This window comes from Babylonia areolata, chromosome 9, assembly GCF_041734735.1.
Source record: "Babylonia areolata isolate BAREFJ2019XMU chromosome 9, ASM4173473v1, whole genome shotgun sequence".
NCBI lineage: Eukaryota > Metazoa > Mollusca > Gastropoda > Neogastropoda > Buccinidae > Babylonia > Babylonia areolata.
The window spans coordinates 50031352-50046604 of record NC_134884.1 but is presented as its reverse complement, the minus strand read 5'-3'; the positions used below and the strand labels follow the sequence as shown (position 1 = coordinate 50046604).

The window sequence follows — 15253 nt, the reverse complement described above, 5'->3', positions numbered from 1 at the left end:
TGCGACAAGGCTGCATTCTTAGCCCAGTATTATTTTCAATATTCATAAATGACATTGCAACTGTAGAAGCTAATGTTGTTCATGGCATCCAGCTGCTTCCAAATGTACTCCCGCTGTTCTTATTGTTGTTTGTGGATGACATAGTTCTCATTTCAGATACACCACAAGGTCTTAAGAATCAACTTGATATTCTTAACAGTGCATGTAAAGGCCTACATTTGAACATTAACAAAGATAAAACAAAGTTAATGGTTTTTAGAAAGGGAGGTTTTTTGAGTAGTTATGAGAAATGGAATCTTGATGGAAATGATCTAGAAATTGTAAATGAATACAGCTATTTGGGTTTTATCTTTTCTGCAAAAGGGGTAGCTGCATTGGCCGTAAAAGGCAAACAAGCTTATTTCAATTGTGTTAAGTATGTAAGTTAAGTGAAATGACTAAAGCATGTTTCTTTAGAATTTTTTATACCCAAATTCAGCCTGTTCTGTTGTATGCTTCAGAAGTATGGGGGTTACAAAGACTGAAAAATATTGAGAAAGTCCACACACTTGCAATTAAAAGATATCTTAATGAACCACTGGAAACACCAAATAAGTTTGTGTATGGAGAGACAGGTCACTACCCATTATATGTCAATGGCAAAAAGTGTTGGGTCTCTCACATAAAAGATACTCTTTTGCCTAGGGTTTGGATATGTCTGGCTGCAACAAGGGGTTGGGTGCAAAAAATCGTTTATTTCCTTGCATAAACAATGTCCAACATATATTTACCTACAAGAAAGGGAAAGCTCTGTAATGCAGAAAAATATGTATAATTAATATAGAACATTTAAATTTACCTTTGAAAATGAAATATATTTTGATTTTGTGAACATAAAATGCTTCAGAGACTGTATTGTCAAATTACGCTTGGGTCTATTACCTCTTAAAAGAGCTGCTTTCAAATCATTTTTCAACAATAATCAGAATGAACTTTGCAGCTTATGTGTAGTCACGGAAGATGAGGAACATGTAATTTGTATTTGTCCTTTGTATTCCGAAATTAGAGATAAATACCTGGACTATTGTAACATACAATCTCTACCACAATTGCTAAAATGTGACAGCATGCTTAAAACTAGGAACCTAGGAATTTATATCTTTTCGAAACAATTTTGTAGGTAATATAGATAAGTAATGCCTTCTGTACTGGCTGTCAGTTGTGAAAATAACTGAAAATCTGTAGGTTTAGGAAATCCCACTTTCTTGCATGCATGGCTTGTTCATGTTTTTGTTTTTCCTTGATAGGCATTCTACATTGTTCTTTTTTTTCTTTTCTTTTTTCTTGATAGGCATTCTACATTGTTCTTTTTGTTTTTTGTTTTTCCTTGATAGGCATTCTACATTGTTCTTTTTGTTTCTAGGGTCCGAAGGCCAATGGAATAAAATTTTGTTCTTGTTCTTGTGTGTGTGTGTTACTCAAAGTGTGTCTGTTGTGTTTGTCTGACTGCTTTTTTTCTTTCTATCTCAGTGTGTGTGTGTGTTACTTTGTATGTGTATCTGTTTTGTGTAACTGCTTTTCTTTCTCCCTTGATCATGTTCATGTGTGTATGTTACTGTGTGTGTGTGTATCTGTCTTCTGAGTTGTGTTTTACGGAGTGATGTTTTACACAGGACTACATCCTGTCAAACCTGGAAAGAAACAGACACAACAAATAAAAATGCCTGGCATGTGAAGCGTGTGCTGGTGGTGACTGACTGACTGATTGCAACATGTGAAGGGTGTGCAGGTGGTGACTGACTGACTGCAACATGTGAAGGGTGTGCAGGTGGTGACTGACTGCAACATGTGAAGGGTGTACAGGTGGTGACTGACTGCAACATGTGAAGGGTGTACAGGTGGTGACTGACAGCAGCATGTGAAGGGTGTACAGGTGGTGACTGACTGACTGCAACATGTGAAGTGTGTACAGGTGGTGACTGACTGACTGCAACATGTGAAGGGTGTACAGGTGGTGACTGACTGACTGCAACATGTGAAGGGTGTGCAGGTGGTGACTGACTGCAACATGTGAAGGGTGTACAGGTGGTGACTGACTGACTGCAACATGTGAAGGGTGTACAGGTGGTGACTGACTGCAACATGTGAAGGGTGTACAGGTGGTGACTGACTGACTGCAACATGTGAAGTGTGTACAGGTGGTGACTGACTGCAACATGTGAAGTGTGTACAGGTGGTGACTGACTGCAACATGTGAAGGGTGTACAGGTGGTGACTGACTGACTGCAACATGTGAAGTGTGTACAGGTGGTGACTGACTGCAACATGTGAAGTGTGTACAGGTGGTGACTGACTGCAACATGTGAAGGGTGTACAGGTGGTGACTGACTGACTGCAACATGTGAAGGGTGTGCAGGTGGTGACTGACTGACTGCAACATGTGAAGGGTGTGCAGGTGGTGACTGACTGACTGCAACATGTGAAGGGTGTACAGGTGGTGACTGACTGCAACATGTGAAGTGTGTACAGGTGGTGACTGACTGCAGCATGTGAAGGGTGTACAGGTGGTGACTGACAGCAGCATGTGAAGGGTGTACAGGTGGTGACTGACTGACAGCAGCATGTGAAGGGTGTACAGGTGGTGACTGACTGACTGCAACATGTGAAGTGTGTACAGGTGGTGACTGACTGACTGCAACATGTGAAGGGTGTGCAGGTGGTGACTGACTGCAACATGTGAAGGGTGTACAGGTGGTGACTGACTGCAGCATGTGAAGGGTGTACAGGTGGTGACTGACTGCAACATGTGAAGTGTGTACAGGTGGTGACTGACTGCAGCATGTGAAGGGTGTACAGGTGGTGACTGACTGACTGCAACATGTGAAGGGTGTACAGGTGGTGACTGACTGCAGCATGTGAAGGGTGTACAGGTGGTGACTGACTGACTGCAACATTTGAAGGGTGTACAGGTGGTGACTGACTGCAGCATGTGAAGGGTGTACAGGTGGTGACTGACTGACTGCAACATGTGAAGGGTGTACAGGTGGTGACTGACTGACTGCAACATGTGAAGGGTGTACAGGTGGTGACTGACTGCAGCATGTGAAGGGTGTACAGGTGGTGACTGACAGCAGCATGTGAAGGGTGTACAGGTGGTGACTGGCTGACTGCAACATGTGAAGGGTGTACAGGTGGTGACTGACTGCAGCATGTGAAGGGTGTACAGGTGGTGACTGACAGCAGCATGTGAAGGGTGTACAGGTGGTGACTGACTGACTGCAACATGTGAAGTGTGTACAGGTGGTGACTGACTGCAGCATGTGAAGGGTGTACAGGTGGTGACTGACTGACTGCAACATGTGAAGGGTGTACAGGTGGTGACTGACTGACTGCAACATGTGAAGGGTGTACAGGTGGTGACTGGCTGACTGCAACATGTGAAGGGTGTACAGGTGGTGACTGACTGCAGCATGTGAAGGGTGTACAGGTGGTGACTGACAGCAGCATGTGAAGGGTGTACAGGTGGTGACTGGCTGACTGCAACATGTGAAGTGTGTACAGGTGGTGACTGACTGCAACATGTGAAGTGTGTACAGGTGGTGACTGACTGCAGCATGTGAAGGGTGTACAGGTGGTGACTGACTGACTGCAACATGTGAAGGGTGTACAGGTGGTGACTGACTGCAGCATGTGAAGGGTGTACAGGTGGTGACTGACTGACTGCAACATTTGAAGGGTGTACAGGTGGTGACTGACTGCAGCATGTGAAGGGTGTACAGGTGGTGACTGACTGACTGCAACATGTGAAGGGTGTACAGGTGGTGACTGACTGACTGCAACATGTGAAGGGTGTACAGGTGGTGACTGACTGCAGCATGTGAAGGGTGTACAGGTGGTGACTGACAGCAGCATGTGAAGGGTGTACAGGTGGTGACTGGCTGACTGCAACATGTGAAGGGTGTACAGGTGGTGACTGACTGCAGCATGTGAAGGGTGTACAGGTGGTGACTGACAGCAGCATGTGAAGGGTGTACAGGTGGTGACTGGCTGACTGCAACATGTGGAGTGTGTACAGGTGGTGACTGACTGCAGCATGTGAAGGGTGTACAGGTGGTGACTGACTGACTGCAACATGTGAAGGGTGTACAGGTGGTGACTGACTGACTGCAACATGTGAAGGGTGTACAGGTGGTGACTGACTGCAGCATGTGAAGGGTGTACAGGTGGTGACTGACAGCAGCATGTGAAGGGTGTACAGGTGGTGACTGGCTGACTGCAACATGTGAAGGGTGTACAGGTGGTGACTGACTGCAGCATGTGAAGGGTGTACAGGTGGTGACTGACTGACTGCAACATGTGAAGTGTGTACAGGTGGTGACTGACTGACTGCAACATGTGAAGGGTGTACAGGTGGTGACTGACAGCAGCATGTGAAGGGTGTACAGGTGGTGACTGACTGACTGCAACATGTGAAGGGTGTACAGGTGGTGACTGACTGACTGCAACATGTGAAGTGTGTACAGGTGGTGACTGACTGCAACATGTGAAGGGTGTACAGGTGGTGACTGACAGCAGCATGTGAAGGGTGTACAGGTGATGACTGACTGACTGCAACATGTGAAGTGTGTACAGGTGGTGACTGACTGACTGCAACATGTGAAGTGTGTACAGGTGGTGACTGGCTGACTGCAGCATGTGAAGGGTGTACAGGTGGTGACTGACTGACTGCAACATGTGAAGGGTGTACAGGTGGTGACTGACTGCAACATGTGAAGTGTGTACAGGTGGTGACTGACTGACTGCAACATGTGAAGTGTGTACAGGTGGTGACTGGCTGACTGCAGCATGTGAAGTGTGTACAGGTGGTGACTGACTGCAGCATGTGAAGGGTGTACAGGTGGTGACTGACTGACTGACTGCAACATGTGAAGTGTGTACAGGTGGTGACTGACTGACTGCAACATGTGAAGTGTGTACAGGTGGTGACTGACTGACTGCAACATGTGAAGGGTGTACAGGTGGTGACTGACTGACTGCAACATGTGAAGTGTGTACAGGTGGTGACTGACAGCAGCATGTGAAGGGTGTACAGGTGGTGACTGACTGACTGCAACATGTGAAGGGTGTACAGGTGGTGACTGACTGACTGCAACATGTGAAGTGTGTACAGGTGGTGACTGACTGACAGCAGCATGTGAAGGGTGTACAGGTGGTGACTGGCTGACTGCAACATGTGAAGTGTGTACAGGTGGTGACTGACTGACTGCAACATGTGAAGTGTGTACAGGTGGTGACTGGCTGACTGCAACATGTGAAGGGTGTACAGGTGGTGACTGACTGATTGACTGCAACATGTGAAGTGTGTACAGGTGGTGACTGGCTGACTGCAACATGTGAAGTGTGTACAGGTGGTGGCTGACTCAGAGCAGTACTTCAAGCTGACGTCACGCCAGGTGGCGTCCATGCTGGCAGAAAACAGCCTGAGGGTCAACTCGGAGTATCGCCTCTTTGAGCTGGTCTTGCGATGGATCAAAAATGACCGGGAAGGGAGACAACCCTATGTTGCTGAACTGATGAGGAACCTTCGTCTGCCCCTTTTGACTGGTGAAGAGCTGGTGGAAAAGGTAACACTTTTGTGTTAGAAATATCATGACTGTTCTGGGAAGCCAAAGTTTGACTTGATTTACTGTGGTTAGAAATATCATGATTGTGCTGGGAAGCCAAAGTTTGACTCGATTTACTGTGGTTAGAAATATCATGATTGTGCTGGGAAGCCAAAGTTTGACTTATTTACTGTGGTTAGAAATATCATGATTGTGCGGGGAAGCCAAAGTTTGACTTGATTTACTGTGGTTAGAAATATCATGATTGTGCTGGAAAGCCAAAGTTTGACTTATTTACTGTGGTTAGAAATATTGTGATTGTGCTGGAAAGCCAAAGTTTGACTTGATTTACTGTGAACTGATTTCAGTCATTTGATATGATAAACATGCAGACATGAAAAGAAAGGTTTTCAACAGAAGTAGTGTGAGAAATAGATATTAAACAAATATGTTTTTTTTCTATCCAAGTTGCTTGAAAGTTGACGATTTCACAGTAATTGTGAAAAGAGCCCATGATCATCAAGTGTGCAGTCCATATCAGGCCTTCCTCTCCAGCTGTCCCCAGGTTGTCCCAGGTCATGCTCTTTGTCCCTCGTCCTTACACAGCATTTGTTCCTCTCTCTCTCTCTCTCTCTCTCTCTCTCTCACACACACACACACACACACACACACAGAATTTGTCACATGCACACACATGTATACTCCTAAAATGACAAATACTTATTGTATTATGAAAGTGTTTTTTGTTTTTTTATTCCCGTATGTATACAAACCTCCTCTTTGTCTCCTAATCTACCCCAATGTATTAAAACCTACCCTGTGTGTCCTAATCTACCCCAGTGTCTACAGATGCACCCTGTGTACCCTAATCCACCCCATTGTATACACACATACTAGTGTGTGATGAAGTGTAGCTGTGTGTACTGTGTGCAGGTGAGTGGTGTGCCAGAGATGCGGGACATTGCAGAGTGTGCAGCGCTGCTGACGGAGGCCAAGGACTACCACATCGTGGTCAGCAAGCAGCCCTTGCTGCAGAGCCAACGCACACAAGTGAGGTCGGACCTGCAGTCTCTGGTGATGTGCCACGCCCAGAACCTGGAGTCCTACACCTTCCGCAGCCAGCGCATGGGATACCTGCGTGACGCCACCATCCCCCTCTACAACCCCAGCGTGGTCGTTGTCGACAACTTTATGTACGCCTGTGGCGGCAAGTATGACAGCACGGAGAACAACGAGATCGCCACGGCCCGCTGCTTCCGCTATGATCCTCGCTTCGACTCGTGGTACGAGCTGACGTCGATGACGGAGGCGAGGAAGGACTTTGTGGTGGTGGCCCTGGAGGGCAAGCTGTACGCGGTGGGAGGTCAGGACGAGAACATGGTGATGTGCACCGTGGAGTGCTTCACCATCGCCCGCAACGACTGGGAGATGCGCGCCTCCATCTCCAACTCCTGCTATGGCCACGCAGGCGCGGTGTGCCTGGGCAAAATCTACATCTCCGGGGGCCAGCGCTTCTCTGGCTGCAGCAACAACGTGGTCTGCTACACACCAGAGGCCGACGTTTGGGAGGACCGGGCGTCCATGCTGAACGGCCGCTGCAACCACGTGATGGTGGAGGTGGGGCACAAGCTGTACGTCATTGGTGGCAACATTGAGGACAGCTATGGCTTCCCGGTGCCCATCATCGCCATCGAGTGCTACTGCCCCACTGCTGACCAGTGGACACTGTGTCAGAGCACCTGCAACATCCGTGAGGCAGGGGCCAGCGTGCTGGATGCCAGGGTCTACATCGTGGGCGGCATCAACGGGGAGCACTACTACTCCGACCTCCTGCAGACCTTTGACCCCGTCAAGGATGAGATGCGGCTGGTGGAAAAGTTCCCCACCAGGATTTATGGCCGCGCCTGCTGCATCCTGACGCTGCCCCAGTACGTGTAGGTACCGCCAGTGTTTCACTGGTTCTGTACATACTGCCAGTGTGTCACTGGTTCTGTAGATACTGCAGTGTGTCACTGGTTCTGTAGATACTGCCAGTGTGTCACTGGTTCTGTAGATACTGCCAGCGTGTCACTGGTTCTGTAGGTACCGCCAGTGTGTCACTGGTTCTGTAGATACTGCCAGTGTGTCACTGGTTCTGGGCAGTATGTCACTGGTTCTGTAGATACTGCCAGTGTGTCACTGGTTCTGTATATACTGCCAGTGTGACACTGGTTCTGTAGATACTGCCAGTGTGACACTGGTTCTGTATATACCGCCAGTGTGTCACTGGTTCTGTAGATACTGCCAGTGTGACACTGGTTCTGTAGATACTGCCAGTGTGTCACTGGTTCTGTATATACTGCCAGTGTGTCACTGGTTCTGTAGATACTGCCAGTGTGTCTCTGGTTCTGTAGATACTGCCAGTGTGTCACTGGTTCTGTAGATACTGCCAGTGTGTCACTGGTTCTGTAGATACTGCCAGTATGTCACTGGTTCTGTAGATACTGCCAGTGTGTCACTAGTTCTGTAGATACTGCCAGTGTGTCACTGGTTCTGTAGATACTGCCAGTGTGTCACTGGTTCTGTAGATACTGCCAGTATGTCACTGGTTCTGTAGATACTGCCAGTGTGTCACTGGTTCTGCCCCAGTAGGTGTTGATACCACCATGGGTCCAGGGGAGGCGGGTTGGACATCTTGTCTATGTCAGGATTTTATCAGGTACTGCTGTGAACGTCATTCATGTGATAGAGGGGCTGTTTCTTCCCCGCAAAACTGTACAGAGTGGAACTGTGTTGAATGAAGACATGTATAAACATATGAATATGTGTATGTATATATATATATATATCTATATACAAGAAAGAGATACATCAGATGAAACTCTTCGAGTGCTGTGAATGTATTCTTTCCATGAATTTCACCGGCCAAGTCATTTTGTGGTCATGTTGTGTGTATTTATCTACAAGTCATTTTGTGGTCATGTTGTGTGTATTTATCTACAAGTCATTTTGTGGTCATGTTGTGTGTATTTATCTACAAGTCATTTCATTTTGTGGTCATGTTGTGTGTATTTATCTACAAGTCATTTCATTTTGTGGTCATGTTGTGTGTATTTATCTACAAGTCATTTCATTTTGTGGTCATGTTGTGTGTATTTATCTACAAGTCATTTCATTTTGTGGTCATGTTGTGTGTATTTATCTACAAGTCATTTCATTTTGTGGTCATGTTGTGTGTATTTATCTTCAAGTGACAAAAGTGATGCATGTCCATTACTTTGAACATGATGTTTTCACCAAATGTGTCCATTACTTTCATTGGGTGAGTCATTTTGTGGCATACAATTGAACGTCAGTGGACAACTACAAGTGACAAAAATGAAGAGAGAGAGGTAGATGTCCATGGTACATTGTCATGCTCTGGATGCTGATAATATGGAACTATGAAGAGAGAGAGGTAGATGTCCATGGTACATTGTCATGCTCTGGATGCTAATAATACAGAACTATGAAGAGAGAGAGGTAGATGTCCATGTTACATTGTCATGCTCTGGATGCTGATAATATGGAACTATGAAGAGAGAGAGGTAGATGTCCATGTTACATTGTCATGCTCTGGATGCTGATAATATGGAACTATGAAGAGAGAGAGGTAGATGTCCATGGTACATTGTCATGCTCTGGATGCTGATAATGTGGAACTATGAAGAGAGAGAGGTAGATGTCCATGTTACATTGTCATGCTCTGGATGCTGATAATATGGAACTATGAAGAGAGAGAGGTAGATGTCCATGTTACATTGTCATGCTCTGGATGTTGATAATATGGAACTATGAAGAGAGAGAGGTAGATGTCCATGGTACATTGTCATGCTCTGGATGCTGATAATATGGAACTATGAAGAGAGAGAGGTAGATGTCCATGGTACATTGTCATGCTCTGGATGCTAATAATACAGAACTATGAAGAGAGAGAGGTAGATGTCCATGGTACATTGTCATGTTCTGGATGCTGATAATATGGAACTATGAAGAGAGAGAGGTAGATGTCCATGGTACATTGTCATGCTCTGGATGCTGATAATATGGAACTATGAAGAGAGAGAGGTAGATGTCCATGGTACATTGTCATGTTCTGGATGCTGATAATATGGAACTATGAAGAGAGAGAGGTAGATGTCCATGGTACATTGTCATGCTCTGGATGCTGATAATATGGAACTATGAAGAGAGAGAGGTAGATGTCCATGGTACATTGTCATGCTCTGGATGCTGATAATATGGAACTATGAAGAGAGAGAGGTAGATGTCCATGTTACATTGTCATGCTCTGGATGTTGATAATATGGAACTATGAAGAGAGAGAGGTAGATGTCCATGGTACATTGTCATGCTCTGGATGCTGATAATATGGAACTATGAAGAGAGAGAGGTAGATGTCCATGTTACATTGTCATGCTCTGGATGCTGATAATATGGAACTATGAAGAGAGAGAGGTAGATGTCCATGTTACATTGTCATGCTCTGGATGCTGATAATATGGAACTATGCCTCCAGTGGAGAATGTCTTGGACTGAGACCGTGAGTCTCCAAAATAGTTCTCATCTATTTTTATAGGTTTTAATTCTGTGAGTTTGTTAAGTTTGTTGTGTGTGTGTGTGTCACTTTGATACTGACTCTGTGTGTGTGTGCACGTGTGTGTGTGTGTGTGTGTGTGCACGCAAGTGTTAAATAGCTACTCTGTACTAGCTTATTCATTTGCTCATGTTCCAACAGGGAAATGATTCAGCTGACTTTTGTCTGCTTTCCTTCTGGTGAAGATTTGTCATCATCAGCCCAAATGTGAACAGTGTAAAGTGAACTTTCTGCCTTTCCTCTGACTTGGGGAGGGCAGGTGTCAGAGGCACTGCATCAACAGGCCTGTCAGAATGGTGCTGAACTAGACAGGAAGTTGTCAGACACCTAGACAATTAGGAAGTTGACAGTTTCAGTTTCAGTTTCAGTTTCTCAAGGAGGCGTCACTGCGTTCGGACAAATCCATACACGCTACACCACATCTGTTGAGCAGATGCCTGACCAGCAGCATAACCCAACGCGCTTAGTCAGGCCTTGAGTGCATGCTTACATATTTGTGTACCTATGAAAGTGGATTTCATTTTACGTAATTTCGCCAGAGGACAACACTCTCGTTGCCATGGGTTCTTTTTCAGTGCACCAAGTGCGTGCTGCACACGGGACCTCGGTTTATCGTCTCATCCGAAAGACTAGACGCTCAGTTTGATTTTCCAGTCAAACTTAGGAGAAAGGGCGAGAGCGGGATTCGAACCCACACCCTCACGGACTCTCTGTATTGGCAGCTGAGCGTCTTAACGTTGACAGACACCTAGACAAGTAGAAAGATGTCAGACACCTAGACAAGTAGGAAGATGTCAGACACCTAGACAAGTAGAAAGATGTCAGACACCCAGACAAGTAGAAAGTTGTCAGACACCTAGACAAGTAGGAAGATGTCAGACACCTAGACAAGTAGGAAGATGTCAGACACCTGGACAAGCACTGGCTGTGCAGTGTGTCAGCCTCTTCTGTGCAGTGTTGTTGTCAGACACCTAGACAGACACAAGGACTGGCTGTGCAGTGTTGTTGTCAGACACCTAGACAGACACAAAGACTGGCTGTGCAGTGTTGTCAGACACCTAGACAGACACAAAGACTGGCTGTGCAGTGTTGTTGTCAGACACCTAGACAGACACAAAGACTGGCTGTGCAGTGTTGTCAGACACCTAGACAGACACAGGGACTGGCTGTGCAGTGTTGTTGTCAGACACCTAGACAGACACAAGGACTGGCTGTGCAGTGTTGTTGTCAGACACCTAGACAGACACAAAGACTGGCTGTGCAGTGTTGTCAGACACCTAGACAGACACAAGGACTGGCTGTGCAGTGTTGTTGTCAGACACCTAGACAGACACAAGGACTGGCTGTGCAGTGTTGTTGTCAGACACCTAGACAGACACAAAGACTGGCTGTGCAGTGTTGTCAGACACCTAGACAGACACAAGGACTGGCTGTGCAGTGTTGTCAGACACCTAGACAGACACAGGGACTGGCTGTGCAGTGTTGTTGTCAGACACCTAGACAGACACAAGGACTGGCTGTGCAGTGTTGTTGTCAGACACCTAGACAGACACAGGGACTGGCTGTGCAGTGTTGTTGTCAGACACCTAGACAGACACAGGGACTGGCTGTGCAGTGTTGTTGTCAGACACCTAGACAGACACAAGGACTGGCTGTGCAGTGTTGTCAGACACCTAGACAGACACAAGGACTGGCTGTGCAGTGTTGTTGTCAGACACCTAGACAGACACAAGGACTGGCTGTGCAGTGTTGTCAGACACCTAGACAGACACAAGGACTGGCTGTGCAGTGTTGTCAGACACCTAGACAGACACAGGGACTGGCTGTGCAGTGTTGTCAGACACCTAGACAGACACAAGGACTGGCTGTGCAGTGTTGTCAGACACCTAGACAGACACAAGGACTGGCTGTGCAGTGTTGTCAGACACCTAGACCGACACAAGGACTGGCTGTGCAGTGTTGTTGTCAGACACCTAGACAGACACAAGGACTGGCTGTGCAGTGTGTCAGCCTCTTCTGTGCAGTGTTGTTGTCAGACACCTAGACAGACACAAGGACTGGCTGTGCAGTGTGTCAGCCTCTTCTGTGCAGTGTTGTTGTCAGACACCTAGACAGACACAAGGACTGGCTGTGCAGTGTTGTTGTCAGACACCTAGACAGACACAAGGACTGGCTGTGCAGTGTTGTCAGACACCTAGACAGACACAAGGACTGGCTGTGCAGTGTTCTTGTCAGACACCTAGACAGACACAAGGACTGGCTGTGCAGTGTTGTCAGACACCTAGACAGACACAAGGACTGGCTGTGCAGTGTTGTTGTCAGACACAAGGACTGGCTGTGCAGTGTTGTTGTCAGACACCTAGACAGACACAAGGACTGGCTGTGCAGTGTTGTTGTCAGACACCTAGACAGACACAAAGACTGGCTGTGCAGTGTTGTTGTCAGACACCTAGACAGACACAAGGACTGGCTGTGCAGTGTTGTTGTCAGACACCTAGACAGACACAAAGACTGGCTGTGCAGTGTTGTCAGACACCTAGACAGACACAAGGACTGGCTATGCAGTGTTGTCAGACACCTAGACAGACACAAGGACTGGCTGTGCAGTGTTGTTGTCAGACACCTAGACAGACACAAGGACTGGCTGTGCAGTGTTGTTGTTAGACACCTAGACAGACACAGGGACTGGCTGTGCAGTGTTGTTGTCAGACACCTAGACAGACACAAGGACTGGCTGTGCAGTGTTGTTGTCAGACACCTAGACAGACACAAGGACTGGCTGTGCAGTGTTGTTGTCAGACACCTAGACAGACACAAGGACTGGCTGTGCAGTGTTGTTGTCAGACACCTAGACAGACACAAGGACTGGCTGTGCAGTGTTGTTGTCAGACACCTAGACAGACACAAGGACTGGCTGTGCAGTGTTGTTGTCAGACACCTAGACAGACACAAGGACTGGCTGTGCAGTGTTGTCAGACACCTAGACAGACACAAGGACTGGCTGTGCAGTGTGTCAGCCTCTTCTGTGCAGTGTTGTTGTCAGACACCTAGACAGACACAAGGACTGGCTGTGCAGTGTTGTTGTCAGACACCTAGACAGACACAGGGACTGGCTGTGCAGTGTGTCAGCCTCTTCTGTGCAGTGTTGTTGTCAGACACCTAGACAGACACAGGGACTGGCTGTGCAGTGTTGTTGTCAGACACCTAGACAGACACAGGGACTGGCTGTGCAGTGTTGTTGTCAGACACCTAGACAGACACAAGGACTGGCTGTGAAGTGTTGTTGTCAGACACCTAGACAGACACAAAGACTGGCTGTGCAGTGTTGTTGTCAGACACCTAGACAGACACAAGGACTGGCTGTGCAGTGTTGTTGTCAGACACCTAGACAGACACAAAGACTGGCTGTGCAGTGTTGTCAGACACCTAGACAGACACAAGGACTGGCTGTGCAGTGTTGTCAGACACCTAGACAGACACAAGGACTGGCTGTGCAGTGTGTCAGCCTCTTCTGTGCAGTGTTGTTGTCAGACATCTAGACAGACACAAGGACTGGCTGTGCAGTGTTGTTGTCAGACACCTAGACAGACACAAGGACTGGCTGTGCAGTGTTGTTGTCAGACACCTAGACAGACACAAAGACTGGCTGTGCAGTGTTGTCAGACACCTAGACAGACACAAGGACTGGCTGTGCAGTGTGTCAGCCTCTTCTGTGCAGTGTTGTTGTCAGACACCTAGACAGACACAAGGACTGGCTGTGCAGTGTTGTTGTCAGACACCTAGACAGACACAGGGACTGGCTGTGCAGTGTGTCAGCCTCTTCTGTGCAGTGTTGTTGTCAGACACCTAGACAGACACAGGGACTGGCTGTGCAGTGTTGTTGTCAGACACCTAGACAGACACAGGGACTGGCTGTGCAGTGTTGTTGTCAGACACCTAGACAGACACAAGGACTGGCTGTGAAGTGTTGTTGTCAGACACCTAGACAGACACAAAGACTGGCTGTGCAGTGTTGTTGTCAGACACCTAGACAGACACAAGGACTGGCTGTGCAGTGTTGTTGTCAGACACCTAGACAGACACAAAGACTGGCTGTGCAGTGTTGTCAGACACCTAGACAGACACAAGGACTGGCTGTGCAGTGTTGTCAGACACCTAGACAGACACAAGGACTGGCTGTGCAGTGTGTCAGCCTCTTCTGTGCAGTGTTGTTGTCAGACATCTAGACAGACACAAGGACTGGCTGTGCAGTGTTGTTGTCAGACACCTAGACAGACACAAGGACTGGCTGTGCAGTGTTGTCAGACACCTAGACAGACACAAGGACTGGCTGTGCAGTGTTGTTGTCAGACACCTAGACAGACACAAGGACTGGCTGTGCAGTGTTGTTGTCAGACACCTAGACAGACACAAGGACTGGCTGTGCAGTGTTGTTGTCAGACACCTAGACAGACACAAAGACTGGCTGTGCAGTGTTGTTGTCAGACACCTAGACAGACACAGGGACTGGCTGTGCAGTGTTGTCAGACACCTAGACAGACACAGGGACTGGCTGTGCAGTGTTGTCAGACACCTAGACAGACACAGGGACTGGCTGTGCAGTGTTGTCAGACACCTAGACAGACACAGGGACTGGCTGTGCAGTGTGTCAGCCTCTTCTGTGCAGTGTTGTTGCTCTGGCAGTGTTGTACTGCGGTGTCAGTGTTCATTGCCATTGAATGGAAGGTGGGTTGATGTTGTTTTTAATCTGACTTGAATGAACTTACATTGGATTATTTATAAACAACCATGACTGGCAGATGTCTTGTTTCATTGTGCTTGTTTACAAGAGCATTAATGATTGAAATTGAAGAGCATTAATCATCGGACACTTGCACTGTTACAGTCTAAGTTTTTAACATTTTCCTAGTTGTTTATCATTTCCTGAAAGCCAGTGCAGGCTGTTTAGATCTGTGCTGTCATTCCAGATACAGTTACTGCTTCAGTTAGCACTACATCATTTTTAAACTATACCGTGTGGATTTTTTTTCATTTCTGCAATGAATTTTTTTTTCAG

At 47.1% G+C, this 15253-nt stretch overlaps 1 protein-coding gene across 2 annotated transcripts in view; it reads left to right on the top strand.

The window, feature by feature from the left end:
- The window catches only part of LOC143285571 (kelch-like protein 9), a 64266-nt gene extending 53725 nt beyond the window's left edge, over positions 1-10541 (top strand). Inside the window, exons 5-7 of one of the 2 annotated variants that reach the window (XR_013055704.1) lie at positions 5388-5603; positions 6516-9863; positions 9929-10541. Coding sequence is in view for 1 of the 2 variants with exons in the window: in XM_076592967.1 (XP_076449082.1) it covers positions 5388-5603; positions 6516-7520 (1221 nt within the window). In the remaining variant the exon portion in view is untranslated. Of the gene's footprint in view, positions 1-5387; positions 5604-6515 lie in introns of both variants that reach the window. The other variant, XM_076592967.1, reaches the window with a different exon arrangement.
- The last annotated feature ends 4712 nt before the right edge of the window (positions 10542-15253 follow it).